Consider the following 14,906-nt stretch of genomic DNA (forward strand, 5'->3'; position numbering starts at 1 on the left):
CTCTTCCCCTCCTAGCGCTGGTGCTTCGGAGGTGGGTGCCCCAGTGCTCACTCACTGGCCAGTTGCTGTGAGCAATATAAAGTAAATAACTGGAGGACTTGTTTGCATACTTTCTGATCCCTGGTATGCAGAGAAATGTGCAAATAAGTCGTCTTATTTGCTTTATATCGCTCATCCTGATTGATTGAGCATTGGGTCAAAATTGAAGAATAATCGTTAGGCAGCGCTGAACCCAGGCAACCGTGGGCTGCGTTGGCTTGTGCGTTAATCCGTCCATGACCTCCAATGTCATCTGTATCAGCATCCCTGAGCTGAAAAATGGCAGCGGGGCGCTTCAAACTCAAACGCGTTCCATGAGCCTTAGTTCACAGTGTGCCTGCCACCGGTTTTTGGTACATGTGACTCTCGGGCACTTTTAATTACCGTGGCTTGCTAATTAGAGCATCCCCCGCCCCCCAGAGCACATCTGTAAATGCCCTTGGAGCACATCCCATTTAAAAATGAGCTGTTTTAGGTCGGGGTGCCCAAACATTTTGCCCTGCTGGGGCCTGGGCTGTGACAGGTGTCTCCATGGGCCTGATGCGACTGCAGCAGGTGTGCAGCCCTCCCCTATCTGTCCAGGATGGGTGCAGGGAGTGGAGTGGCCCCAATCTGGATTTGAGGGGTGGTGGGGGTGGGGAGAGCAGAGTAGCCCTGATCCAGGTGGGCCTGGTCTTGAGCCTGCTGCTTGGATGATGGCCCAGGCCAGGCTGGATCCAGATGCATGAAGCTGTCACCATTCCCTGCCACATGCAAAGCTAGCGAGGTTCTTAAATGGTCTGTCCTGTCCAGAATAGAAGAAACACCATGTTTTCCATCCCAGTGGGAGATGCCTGCAGGCCAGATGTCCTCTCCATGGGCCGGGTTTGGCCTGCGGACCAAAGGTTGAGTACCCCTGCTCTAGGTGGATGTTATTTAGGCCTTCGCTGTGCGTTATATATTCTGCAATTCACTGTTGAGTTGTGCAGCAAATGTAGGCCAGCCACAGGTGTAAAGTGATTGTCATGTGAGAAAAGTGACTCTGGCTGTACAGAGCCAACCAGCTGCAAAGTTAGGGCTTGGAAATGTGTAACAACTCTACTGCTGGTTTCTGTCTGGCTTTCATTTGAACCTGTAGCAAGGCCCTTAGTCTGTAAATTGAGGTGGTGCCAGTTGGAGGTGAAGGCTGATGTGACAGATGCTGTGTCCCAACCTCCACACAGGGTTATCTTACTGAGAACAGTAACTGATGGGAGATGAGTATTAGCCAGAGCTTGTGGCTTATCTTTTGTTATGCTCTGGAGATCTTCACAACTGGATATGATATACTCTGATATCTCAGAGCTGTTTGTCTTAACTCCAGGAAGGTGTGTGTTTATATTGAGCACTATAATGTCATTGATATTTTGGCTAGAGGTGGGCTTCCTGGTGATCTCTTATTTTCTCCCTGCCCCAGTCCAAATCAGCAATTTTTCAGCAGAAGAGCATGTGCAGGTCTCTACTTACAGTTAATGGATCAGTCCACATATTGGTGCAGCCTTGTAAGCTCTGATTCATGGGCCCCATACCTGGGAACTGGAATTGGTGTGGGAATCTTTGCAGAAGGCTGACTCTATGTAGATACTATATGTTCCTCTAGCCAAAGGAATCTGGAGGCTTGCAAAAGATGAGCTGTGTATGTTTCTCTCTTGTTGGCTACTAGCATAATAAAAAAAGCAAAAATATAAGCAGGGTTAGGTGGTGTTTTGTTCTTAATACCTGCACCAGGTCTACACCGATGTGTCCACTAATGGCATCACCTTGGGACAGATGCGTTTGTATTTGGAAAACATGCAACTTATCCAGGCTGGCAAATGGTGCTGTCTAGCATATAGAATAAGCTTTTTCTCTCTCTTTTTTTTTTTTTTTTTTTTAAAAAAACTTACTATGCCTGTCTAACCTTATTTCTTTTCATCAAGGCTCCCTTCCTTACTGGGCAAAGAAGATGAAAGTCATACAAGACAGGGAGAGAAAAGATTCTTTCTTGAAAGCTATCTAGGAGATTCAAAATTTAGGAGCATCAAAACCAAGTCTCAGAAAAGTTCCAAATCATTTGACCAGCTTGGCATTACCCCTAACTTCACTGCACCTCCCTGTTGGGGAAAGTCTTGTTGCTTTTTGTTTCCTTTCCTGTCATCTGCTTTTTAACATGTAGCCTTACAGTACAATGTTTAGGACACCATAAGCTTTGTACAGGTCATAATAAACTATACATTTCTCTGTGAGAAGACTGCTAAAGCAAAGGAATTCTAAACATGATGTCATAATTGTTCCAAGCTTGATAAAATCTTTTTGTGGGCTGGATTCTGCCTGTAGACTGTACATTGTTGACCCCTCTTCTCAAAGCGTTAACTTGGGGGAAATTTTTGATGTTTTGACTCTGTGAATTCCATCCCATCTTTCTTAACTTTTCCCTGCTTCATTTTCCACTTCTCTCTCTCAATTGGTTTCTTTCTTTTCAATTATTCTAACACCATCTCATTTGGTTTGTCTCAGAATGCAGAATGAAGTTTTAAGTAAAAACTTATTGCAAGTTTCATGTTGTGCAGCACACATGCAGTGGATTGAAGGCTGCTCTGCTTCTAGTATATTGCCATATTGGAGAAGAGCCCTACTGTTTGTTTAGACCCTGTTTAGTATCTGAATGAACAAAAGTTGGGCCTATACAGTTCTAGGTTTCTTTTTAAAAATGTTAATTTATGTCAAACTTGGGCTACAAATTTGAAATTTATCCATGAAATATTATTCTTTTAAAAGCTGCTATGCATAGGAGAGATGAGGTAGTGTGAAAAGGTGCCAGTATGCAAAGATGGACTTCAAAACAGGTTGAGTGTAGTTAATTTTAAGCACTAAACAAATGGCTACTGTTTTGTTGTAAGCTAGTGTAGTCAGTGAGTTAATTGATTTATACCTTGAAATATACTGTAATACAAGACCAGACTGAAACTGTCAAATCAAAGTATCTATCCACCCCTATACAAGTGGGTAATGCTAGCTACTAAAATGTTGGAAGTACAGTGGTGGGATAGCTTGGTCAAGAGGGAGGTTTTAGTTCTGTATAAAAATGTTATGTTCAAATCATACATCTTTTTATAGTGTAGAGTTTTATTCTGTAACTTGGAAAAGTTCATAAATTACTACAGTGTAGCAGGTAGCTGTTTAAAACTTTTTTTCCTCATTCTGGTGAAATTAAGACTGACTTTAGGGAGAGTATGAACATGAATGTCTTTCTTTCACTTTGTTCCAAGATCTTAGTGGTTCCATAGCATCGCCAGATGTTAAACTAAATCTAGGAGGTGGAGGAGGAGAGTTCATCAAAGAATCTTCTGCAACTACATTCCTGAGACAAAGAGGGTATGGCTGGCTTCTGGAAGTAGAAGATGATGACCCAGAAGATAACAAGCCACTTCTGTATGTCAGAATTACTCTTTGATATCTGTCTTTATTTTCTGGTTGGATGTTTTTGTTTTGAGAGAAAAAACTAAAATACATTACTTTAACCTTGCCTGGGGGAAGGGTGAAAATGAAGGTCAAAATAGACTTTAAGTAGCCTTGGTCCGTTCAGAGTTTTAGTGTACCCATTATGATTAAAAAATTGAGCCTTAGATCATGTCTTTTTTTTTCTCCCTCTCTTTTTTGTGTTCTGTCAATAAAGTGAGTTCCTTGAGCCCTGTCCAAGAAACAACCTCAGAGTCTTCTATAATGTAAAATGAATGTTAGCAGTTACTGCCTGAAATAAATACATGGTAAATACACTGATGACAACTGCTAGTATTGATGCAGGTGGGCAAAGGGTTTTTTGACTTGTGGTTTAACTTCAAGATAAACATCCCTTCATGGCATTCTTAATCAGAATGCTAGAAAAAAACAGTTACTCTGCTACAAACTAGAACTTTCTGATTGAGTTCAGTAAAATAAACTTAATTTTGGAAATAGCAAAAATCAAGCACAGCCTTCTTTCTACACTCCTTCATGTTATACTTCTACATGAAAAATATTATCATGTTCATATTATGCATTTAAATACTAATTTTTAAACCAGAGAGTACTGCAGATCTGCCAAACTTCAACTCCATCTGAATCATGTACAGAAATGTAGTGGGAAAAGGAAGACTTGTGATCTCATAATGTAAAACTCGTTCTTCAAGAGTTTTGATTTGTCACCTTTCACCTTTAGGTCACTTAGCTTCCATGCCTTTTTCTTTCTTTTTTTCTCTTCCCATCTGTCATATGAGGTTAATCCACAGTATCCTCTTCTTAAAGTATTTTCAGATGCTGAAATAAAAAGTGCTGGGACAGAACAGATATCTGTAGAGAACATAATACTTAATCTGTTACTCCAAGAATGGTATAACTTTTCCCACATACAAAGCTAGGTAGGTTCTTAAATGGTCTGTCCTGTCCAGAATAGAAGAAACACTCATGTTCAGTTTTCTTCGAGAAAACTAGTGACAAATACAATGAAATAGTGGGGTGACAATGGATAGGTTCCCTCTACTGTATGGCATTGTTCTTTATGAAGAGTAGGTTTGTATTCCACAGGGCAGTTATACATTCATTATGTCTAGGTTTGACTATTATAACAGTTTGGGAATGAAGCTCCTGAACTAACTTTTCATTGGTTTTAATCATCCTAGGCTACTAGACATTCTTCACCCAAAAGGGCTATGTTTATTAACCTGTTTAGTTAAATTGGTGTTAGCCTCAAAGATAAGAAAAGTCTGTTCATGTAATGAGCCAGTCTAATAAAGGGTAGTCACACTTACAATGTTTGCCTTTGACAGTTACCATTCTCTTAAATAATAGAACTGTCTGCTTGAGGTACCAAAGGAGTATATTCACAAGATGGATGTTACTGGGTGGCTGCTGTTTCAGCAAGTTTAATTCTGGAAATGAAATGAAACAGCATACAGAATTAGATATAAAAAGCAATACTTGCTAGTTTTCCAGTGGATAGAGAGAAATTGATGCTCTTTTATATTCTTAGATTTTTGGAAGGTGCTCCAAAACAATAAAGCACAATTCTGTGTTAATGGTTCCAGGGCTTTCACATTCAAAATTGACTTCAGTGACTTTATTGACTTCAAAGCTTGTGACATTTAAGCATTCTGGATATGAACACTCCATAAGCTTTTGTTGCTTCATTAACTTGCTCTTTGTAATCGTTTTTTTTTTTTCCTTGCACAGATTGCTTTGTTATCAGAATATATAGTAATGCTTTTGTTTTGCGCTTGTAGGGAGGAACTAGACATTGATCTGAAAGATATTTACTACAAAATTCGATGTGTGCTGATGCCTATGCCATCACTTGGGTTTAATAGACAAGTAGTGAGAGACAATCCTGATTTTTGGGGTCCTCTGGCAGTTGTTCTCTTCTTCTCTATGATTTCATTATATGGACAATTCAAGGTGAGTATAGCCCTTTTTATTTAAACAGAATCCCAAACCAAATATAGTGACTTGATTACTGAACAGTCCATTCTATTTATTCATACACAGAGAGATGGAGCTTTTGTTGTCTATGCCGTGAGAAGAAATAGTATCTTATTCTAAACATACTTCTTTCATGGATTAGTATTAGTGATCTAGCCATGATGGTCCAGGAATTACGTGGCTTGCAAGGATTTTTTTTTTTTTTAATAACAACTTTTATTGGCCCAACCGTACAGCTGGGATAAAGTTAGACAAGCTTTCGAATGCAACGCAGTCAAAAACTCGTCTAACTTTATTTCAGCTGTACAGCTGATCCAATAAAAGATATCACCCAAAGAAATCCTTGCTTATTTCTTGGATTAGTCTTTGTAGATGTAACTAATTTGTAATTGAATAGTAAATATTTACATGAATATTCCTTGTATTACACTTATAAAACTAGTTACAGTGACAAACTTATTTTGCCATAATGCAGCTAAAAGGATGATATATTTTCTGAAAACATACACGGATAATGCAGTCTATTAAATGTTATAATGTATACTAATTGGATTGACTTAATTCCAATTTATTTACCCTATACTTTCATAGTGCTAAAGTTAACAGATGAAATATTTTCAATACTTGCTCATATACATTAAGTAAAATATTGTGGCTGAAACTGATAGACTGTTAAGTCTGATTTAGTATAACCATGCTACTGAATTATTCTTGTTATTTAAACTTTTGTGATTTATTTTTTGTGAATAAGGCCACACACTTAACTCCATCCTTGACCTAACACAGTTTTGTCTACTGCTTGTTGTCCTCTAAAATATCTTGTCCCCTCTTACTCTCCTTCCCCCTGCAGTTGAGTAACTTTCCGACTCCCTGATAAACATGCCTTATCCCTAGAACTCTTCCCACAGTTCTTTCAGAGCTCAGGGATTGATTACCCAGAGTTATTGTATAGATTTGGTTGGCCTTCTGTAGAGTTTGCCTTTTTCACTTCTCCATTGTAATCTGATTATGATGTCTCTAGTAATTCTACCAGTCGTTTTCACTCTAAAAGGTGACACAATCTGGATACAGGCAACCCCCTGCTTAACGGTGTTTCACTTAGTGCTATTTCAGTATAATGCTTATTTGAAATTACCTGATTTCACTTAGGGCTCAGCGAGTTTCATTATAACACTCGCAGTCACCATCTTGGATCGTCAGATACTTTTGATTTTGCTTAATGCTCATTTCGCTTAACGCTTGTTTTTTCAGGAACCAATTAAGAGCGCTAAGCGGGAGTTGCTTGTATGAGCCTACGTCTCTCCTTAATAGCATTTACCCAGCTTTTGACCTAAGTGGGTTTCTGTGAAACACAATTATAGTAAAGAGTAAATGCCTTTAACTAGGTCTTTATTCAGCAATGAGGCATATCAGGACATGCTTTTTTACAGCAAACTGGTATAACAAAAAGGGTTTACACCATGGGCAAATCCTGTAGGGAAGATTGGGGCTGGGGGTGGGACATGTGGTTCTGAGAGTTGGGGAAAAGGGGGTGCCTGCATGGGTTTTGAGGGCGGGGGAACTGGGTGCAGGAGTCTTATGCAGAATAGTCCCTGGTGGCTGCTGGAGGGCTCTGCATACCCCAGCTCTTGCTTTTATAGCAGCAGCACTGTGCACTGGCTGTTTTTGCAAGAGAAACACTGTGGGAAAGCTCTTGCTGCTGGGGTGCAGACTCCCTGGGGATTGGGGATGATTTTGGCACTGCTCCTATATTATTGCTGAATATAGCAGATGTGGAGGCATGAGCCCAAATGGAATTACTTTTCAACTTCTCTAAGTTTTGCACTAATGGCTGACCGAAAGCCATTTGACAGTGCGCTACTTCTATTAAGTATAGCTCACAAATGTTAATGTATTAATCTGTGTTGTTCTTTTGGACATGAGACACGGCTGCAAAGAGAAAAGAGGATTTTATTGTACCTTTACACAAAAAACTACATAATTTTGACTGCAGAGATGAAACCCGCAGTGATTCTTTACCCTCCTTATGATTCTGACACTGAATATAAAACCATACATTGGTACCCAGTTAAGGTTTCTAGCATAAAATTAAGGTTTCTAGCATAAAATTAAGTATCATGGAATGCAGCCATTGTACTACGGGAGTAAAGTTTCCATCTTTTTTCCTCCTCCCATTTGCTGCATTCCAGAAGAATCTCATCTCCATTTTAAACTTAATTATGGACTGGTGACCTTAAATTTGTTGATTTAAGGTTTCATATTCAGTCTAAGCACTGAGGAGCAGAAAAAACATGGGAAGAACAGACATTGGTTGTAGGATTTAGGCCAGGATGCAATGACCAGTTTCTAAGATAGAAACTATCAAATTGGAATTAGAATTAGGAGTTTTAATTTAAATCGTTTTTTGATTTTTGTTTTTGTTGGCTTGTGTATAACACATTACCATTAGGGATTAGAGAGTACTGTCTTCGCCTAAGAAGAGAGAGGGGTAGAACTCAATTTCCATGGGTTTTTTTTTTTTTCTCCTGATTTTAAGCTATGGCTGTCCAACTCCAAAGTGGCTGGGGGCTGAGTGTAACACAGGCCACACCAATATAAGCCATGAGCACCTTGGGCCACCTGGGTACCCAGACCCTCAAATCCCTGCCTGTGGGCTCCCCTGGCACCCCGTGCCTTGTGGTGGGGGCAGGAGGCAGAAGCCAAAGAAGGGAAGAGGAGCCTGGAGACCCGGCTGCTGCTACCCTTGGAGCAATGGAGCCGGTGGTGGGCTGGTTAGGAACTGTGGGGGTTGTAAATTCACCCCTCACAAGCCTGCGAGCCTCCTGTTGGACTATCCTGATTTAAGCCAACCCTGTGGTAAAGCCTAAACATGCTTTTTCTTGAGGATAAAGGCAAACTGGTTTCCTTTTATGATTCAAAGTAGAGTGAAAACAGTATATTTTCCATGCTGTAAAATCTGAAACTTGATTAAATTTCTTCATGAGTGGACTTGAGATGCACTGACTAAAGCTTGTTTAACTAATTGGTTACATAGTTTTACTAACATCTTCCTGTTGTGATACAAAACCATATTCCCTGTGAAATACTGGTTTTACTGTTTTCTTGTGTTCTGAGTACTCAAACACCATAAACTTGTGCAAAAAAGTTATTCTCTAAATGATAAAATATACTGTGAATTTGATTCCTGGATTTGCTGTAATACTAAGTAGTATAATGTTTGCTGCTGTTTAGATTTGCTTACCAAACCAAACCAATTATTACACTGTTGTGGAAATAAGCCTTATTTGTTCTTTTTCTCCTAAGGTGGTTTCTTGGATTATAACTATTTGGATATTTGGATCCTTGACAATTTTTTTATTGGCCAGGGTTCTTGGAGGAGAAGTAAGTAGTTGTATATGAAAGTGAGTGATATGTAAAATTTCTTAGCTGCATTTTTAGGGTTTTGGGGTGCCTGACTTAGGATAGAGACCTACTCGTTGTGTAAGTCATAACCTCCCATTTATTGTGCTATAGATCGTATGCAATGTCTGTTAATTGGGTTTCTAAGTACATTTTTAGAACCAGTAAAAAAAAAAAAAAGTCGCAAATGGAGCTAGCTAGCAATGAATGAACAGACTTTGAATTCCTAACTATCAGTCCAAATCATTGCCTTAGGCCCCTGACACGTTACGTTCGTTGTGCACTTAACCAGGAAATAGCACAGTACATTTAGACATGCTACACGTGAAGAGTAATTATTGCACAATAGAAATTGACAGCCAGTCAAAAGATGCTCCTTTTAAGGCCCCTGGTAGATGTTAGAGTTAAAACAGGATTACCCTACTAATCACACCATAAGTAGAAACCTTGCCACACATTCAAGGAGTGAATGATGTGACACGATGGGAAAACAGCCACAAAAAATACTCTACAAAAGATGTGGAACATTTTTATGGCTGAACTCAATTGTACCTTAAATTGAACACGTGATAGGGTGACCAAAGCCAGTGTGGTCCTGGCCCCAGGACTGCACCAGGGTGTAGAATGGTTTAGGTGCAGTCCCAGGGCTGGGACTGACAATCAGCTGATTATGCCAGCCCTGGAACTGCACTGGTGTCTTGAACTAGCCCCACGGTAGACCAAAAATCAGCTTACTGGTGGTTCCGACCTTCGGACTGCACCAGGATCTTGAACCAGCCCTAGTGCATTCTTGGGGCTGGAACTGACAATTGGATGATTGTTGATCCTAGCCCAGGAAAAGATGAGATGCATCTGATGAGAAGTGAGCTCGGGCTCACTAAAGTCTCTTGGACCTTGGATATGGTATGTTAGGTAGGATGACCATATATTTGGCCACTGCACAGGAGTAGCAGTGGCTGCCTGCCTGGCTCACTATGCTGCTCCATTTCCCCACCAGACTCTGACGTAGGACTTCTGACCAACCAGCTGGGATCAGCGTAGGGCATCTAGGACTGTCCTAGCCAAACTGGGATGTATGGTCACCCTATTTATAAGGTGTTCTCTCCAAGCTGCCGGGCTGTGCTCCTTGTCACTTACGTGCTGTGGCTGCGTGTATGCATGGGGCATTATTGGCCACATTGTCAGCCACATTAGGCAAAAAAAGCCAATTTCTGATGCAGTCAATTTCCTTTGTATTGGTGCTGATCTGATATTGGACCAATGTATCAGTGCATATTTACTACCAACTAAAACCTAAATCAGTAGCTTCAGCTTCTCAGTGGAAAAAGAAAATAATCTAGCTGCCAGCTAATTATAATAAGTGAGTAGCTCCTGTTTAAATGGTAACTGCTGTTTTGCAGTGTGGCCATTTTATTTATACTGTACCTATTTCCAAATATTTTTTAACTATACTGCAATAGCTGTGTAATTGCACGTTATTGTGAAATGCATTTATACACCTCAACTGGTAAAGTGTCTAGGTATTATAAGGATTGGGTGCAACTAGACATCATAATTTACATAAATGTATTCCTCTGGGAGTTTATATTTCAATTACTGACAGTGTTCACAGGTAAAAAACCTTAATTCTGAGCCACCAGACAAATAAATTCAAAAGGACATGAAATGGATCAAAGACTTGGATTGAGCTGTTCTGTTGAGGTACAACATAACAGTATGCCTTTTGAAACTGTCCTGTTCTTGAGAGAACTTTAGCTTAACCCAAAAAATCAGCTTCTTTCTTTTTTTTATTGCAAAGAAAACATAAAAAATGCTTAAAATATGTGAACTGCTCCAGTCACTTAAATCGGGGGCGTCAAATATATGGCCTGCAGGCCACATCTGGCCTGCGGTCTTGCTCTGTCTAGCCTGCCAGATTACATGGACTTCAGCACTAAAAGTTACAAGCAAGCCTTTGCCAGTACAGTCTTTGGTTGCTGTGACCACCTAGCCTACTGCCCCTTGTGTGCATCTGCTGTGGCTGAATGGCCCACAGCTGCTTGCCCCACTCTTGCTGTGGTGGCCCAGGCTGGATGTGGCCTGCAAGGAGCTGTAAGGTCTGGATCTAGTCTAAGGTCCAAGTGAGGTTCACAACCATGGTATAAACTTAAGTTGTTAATACAGATGCTAGTGATTTAAATATATGTACTGTTAATTATTTAATTCTTTATATGGGAGGAAAGGGAAGACTACAGCTACAGGTCATACAGTTTTCTATGGATGATCTACTGCCACAAGTAGCTGCTGTTTTGTAGGAGATGCCAACATTTCTTAAGCTAAACCAAAGGAGATTAGCAGAGCACCTGAGCATTTTCAAACTGTACTAACAAAAAGCCAGGTGTGATGAGTCCAGTAAAGCTCTAAGTATGGATTTTGGACATTGTACAAACAACTGGGGGACACTGCACTTTGATGTCTCCTGTGTGCAAAGATTATTTTGTGGGTGGAGCATGAAAGAATACACTGCTACTAACTTGTTTTTCTAGTAGTTTGTCTTTTACATCCATGTCCTTCTCTTGTAAGTGCTAAAATGTCATTTTAAGTGAGAAAATTAGGTAACGTTTAGGTTAAGTACCTGAACTAACAAGTGAATCCCTATAATATTCTGTTTGTAAAACCTGGGCTACATACAATGCACAAAACCATTTGTTTTGCACTCAAATACATTCCTTCTAACACATTTAATTGAAACAGCACACAAGCTAACTGGTATAGCTGCCAGCTTGGTCATAAAAAATGTAATGATGTTCCTTTGTTGATAAAAGTTTGAGTTAGATGAAAAACAAACCTTGTCCATATTGTGTAGTAACTGTCCTGAAATTTCCAGGTTGCATATGGCCAAGTTCTTGGTGTGATAGGATATTCTCTACTTCCACTCATTGTAATAGCACCTGTCCTTCTGGTTGTTGGATCGTTTGAGGTTGTATCTACACTAATAAAAGTAAGTTCAGTATTTTTTATAGAGAAAAACCTTAGTTTTAATAGCTCCCATGCTAATATGCTTCAAAATAATATTTTATGAACAGACTAGTAAATTATAGTAACTTGTCAATACATCTAGAGAACTGCACAAAGTCTTGTGACTTCTCTGACCAGCAGTCACTTGTTTGTCATGCTGACAGATTCTGGGGGAAGAGTTTTATCCATTGAATACTGAATTTGGGCTACATGGTTCTTTTTGCTATTAAAAAAAACAAACAAACCCTTGTAGATTATTAGTGAGGCACCTTAAGCTTTTATTTTTCCAATATTTTTTTTAGGGCAGTGGGGGCCATCCTTTTTGGCAGGTGTCTCACAAATCCTTCTAACCATGTGGCATGGGCAACCAAGGGGGTCTTCACCTTGGCCCTGCACTCTCCCCAAGTGCCACTCCAGTTCCCTTTCCCTGCCTGTTCTGCTTCCTGTCCCATTTTTCTTCCTGCTGCTCTGCTTTTTTGCTTCCTTTCCTGTGTTCTTGCCCCATCTGTGGCTCTGCTTTCTGTCCTGTCTGATAATGTGCTGCTTGCCCTCTCCCTGATCTGCTCTGTGCCAGGCACAGAGGCTGCCAATGCTACTTGTGGCATGTGTATATTGCAGGTTGACCACCCCTGTTCTATGGCAGAGGTTGGCAACATATGTCCCATGAAGCCATTGAAATCAACCTGTGGAGATTCCAACCCAGCCACTGTAGCCACCACTTCTCCCTGCAAACTAGCCAAGGTGAAGACCCCCTTGGTTGCCCATGCCACATGGTTGGAAGGAGGGGGCATATTGCCTGCCCTGGCTGACTGGAGGGAGGCATTTGCCCATGCTGGGCATGGAGAAGTAGCAGCAGCAGGTGGGTTGGAAGCATTGGCCTGCCTTGCACCGCAGCTGGGTAGAGATGACATGCTGCTGTTGCTGCCCACTGTTTTAGGGCTATTACTATCACCTTTACATCTTTTAAAAAATTCAGTGAGTACTAGTACAGAAATAGCGTTTACGTGGGAAAGCATGAATAAGTCTCAAAATGAACAATCCTGAAATTGGGTTAAGGTTGTCTCTGCCCCTTACCCCAACATTCAGAATTTTGTGCTTAGTTAGTGCAATGTGAATAGCAACATCAGTGGTCATTCTGAGACCTCCCTGTTGTAATACATGGATCTCTAAGCCCTTGACGAAGAAGGCAAGTTTACAGATGGGGAAACCAAGGCACAGAGAGCAAAAGTAACTTAAGCAAAGAAACTCACCATGACTTTTTGGTAGTAGAGAACTGATAAGATAGACATCACAAGGCAGAACTGTGCAGAATTATGAGCTAGCTCTGCATGTGCTAGCTCCCAAACCAGAGGCACTGTAGCATGTTAGCATGGTGCTGTACCCAGGCTAACTTGGTCTGCTGAGAAGCAAGTCTTAGTCCAGTTGCTGCACTGTGCCAATATGGTTCTCCTGCTCTTGTTCTAGAGCTAGCTTGGGTGTCTCTGCATCCTATGCTTCTGCAGTGTGCATATGCTGGTATTTAAGGTAGCATGTTCCCAGTTAGCTCAGAGTATCTCTGTGTGGCATTGTATTGTGCCATGTAGACATAATCCTGTGAAGTGCAGTATCATGAGAGAAGTTCCCTGAGGGGGCTCAAAGCTGTGTGCGACTCCTAGATTACCTAAGCACAAGTGCTTTATAGCTTTGCATTGGAACTCTGCATAATTCTCATTCTTGGGTTACCCGTGCATATCTTGCAGGATCTTCTCCTTAGATCTAAGATAATTCAGCCATGTGGGATGCTTTTGGTTTGATTCCAAAGCTCTATGGATAAGTGTGCTAATCTCATTTCTTCTAGCTATACTTTTTTTTTCTTTCTTTCTTTTTTTAGCTACAACTAGCAAAAGAAATCTCTGGTAGCTCCAAGTGACACACCTCAAATAATTTTGTCAGTGGTGTCATTTAGAGCTCAGACTATTTTACTGAACTCTAGTCACTAACTTCTGAGTTTTCCTTGACTCTCCCTTTACAGGTCCCCAGTTTAGTGTTCACAAGTATGCAAACTTAGTACAGTAAAAGCTCTGTTATCCGGCATCCCCTGTGAATGGGGAATGCTGAATAACAAAATATGCTGGTTAATTGAGCAGCCTGAACAGGCGTCCTTGCCTGTTCGGGCTGCCGCTTCTCCTGCTGTGTCTGGGGCATCACTGACCCTCCTGCGGGCCCCGTGGGACAGAGAGGTGGGCCCTGCACAGCCAGTCATGCCCCCAGGCCGTGGGGGCTTGGCAGCGCAGGCTGCTTTGCCCCGGACCGTGGGTGCTCGACGAAACCGGAAGTGCCACGGTGGGCACTTCCGGTTTCACTTTGCCTTGCAAGCCAGCATACCAGTTAACAGAGTATGCCGGCTTGTAAGGTGCCGATTAATGGAACTTTTACTGTACTCTTTCACATCTGGAATAATTGAGGTTGTATGCTTATGTCTACAGACCTAGCTACATTAAGTCAGAGGTGTAGAGAACTGTAGTCCCACTATTGATCCCCACAAGTTTGGGTTTCTTTGTCAGATCTAGCAGCCTAACAACCTTTACCTTTTTCTGTGTATTTAAAGTGTCCTGTATACGATTTTGAAGGGATTTTTGCTGAGGTGGGTTTTTTGTTGTTGTTGTTCTAGAACAGGCTTGTCCAACATGCGGCCTGCCAAGGCATTTTCTGAGGCCCACGGTGCTGTGACGGGAAACGAAAGTAAACGCTGTTTACTTTCAGTCCCACCCCTTGCCCCCCCCCCAGCCCCTCAGCAGCTTCCTAATGGCTGCTGAAGGGCTGGGGAAGGGACAAGTTTCCCACGCGCACTGCGTCAGCTTGACGTTGCCGACGTGGCGCGTGTGGGAAGAGGAGTAGCAATGTGCCTCTAGAGACAAGATGAGCCCAGCCGGAGCAGCAGGGGCTCAGCTGCACTTTCCCCCTACCTGCGCCAGTCAGTCCCAAGCGGCACACGGCTCCGCTGCCGCCTTTGGCTGGTGCCAACCTGGGCGGGTCTGTCC

At 41.5% G+C, this 14,906-nt stretch overlaps 1 protein-coding gene across 2 annotated transcripts in view; it reads left to right on the top strand.

Annotated features, from left to right (window-relative positions):
- The window catches only part of YIPF4 (Yip1 domain family member 4), a 55,010-nt gene that overhangs the window by 35,541 nt on the left and 4,563 nt on the right, over positions 1 to 14,906 (top strand). Inside the window, exons 2-5 of one of the 2 annotated variants that reach the window (XM_025197627.1) lie at positions 3,306 to 3,468; positions 5,295 to 5,466; positions 8,794 to 8,871; positions 11,756 to 11,869. In XM_025197627.1, the coding sequence (XP_025053412.1) occupies positions 3,306 to 3,468; positions 5,295 to 5,466; positions 8,794 to 8,871; positions 11,756 to 11,869 (527 nt within the window). The remainder of the gene's footprint in view (positions 1 to 3,305; positions 3,469 to 5,294; positions 5,467 to 8,793; positions 8,872 to 11,755; positions 11,870 to 14,906) is intronic. The other variant, XM_025197628.1, reaches the window with a different exon arrangement.

This window comes from Alligator sinensis, unplaced genomic scaffold (assembly GCF_000455745.1).
Source record: "Alligator sinensis unplaced genomic scaffold, ASM45574v1 scaffold489_1, whole genome shotgun sequence".
Lineage (NCBI taxonomy): Eukaryota > Metazoa > Chordata > Crocodylia > Alligatoridae > Alligator > Alligator sinensis.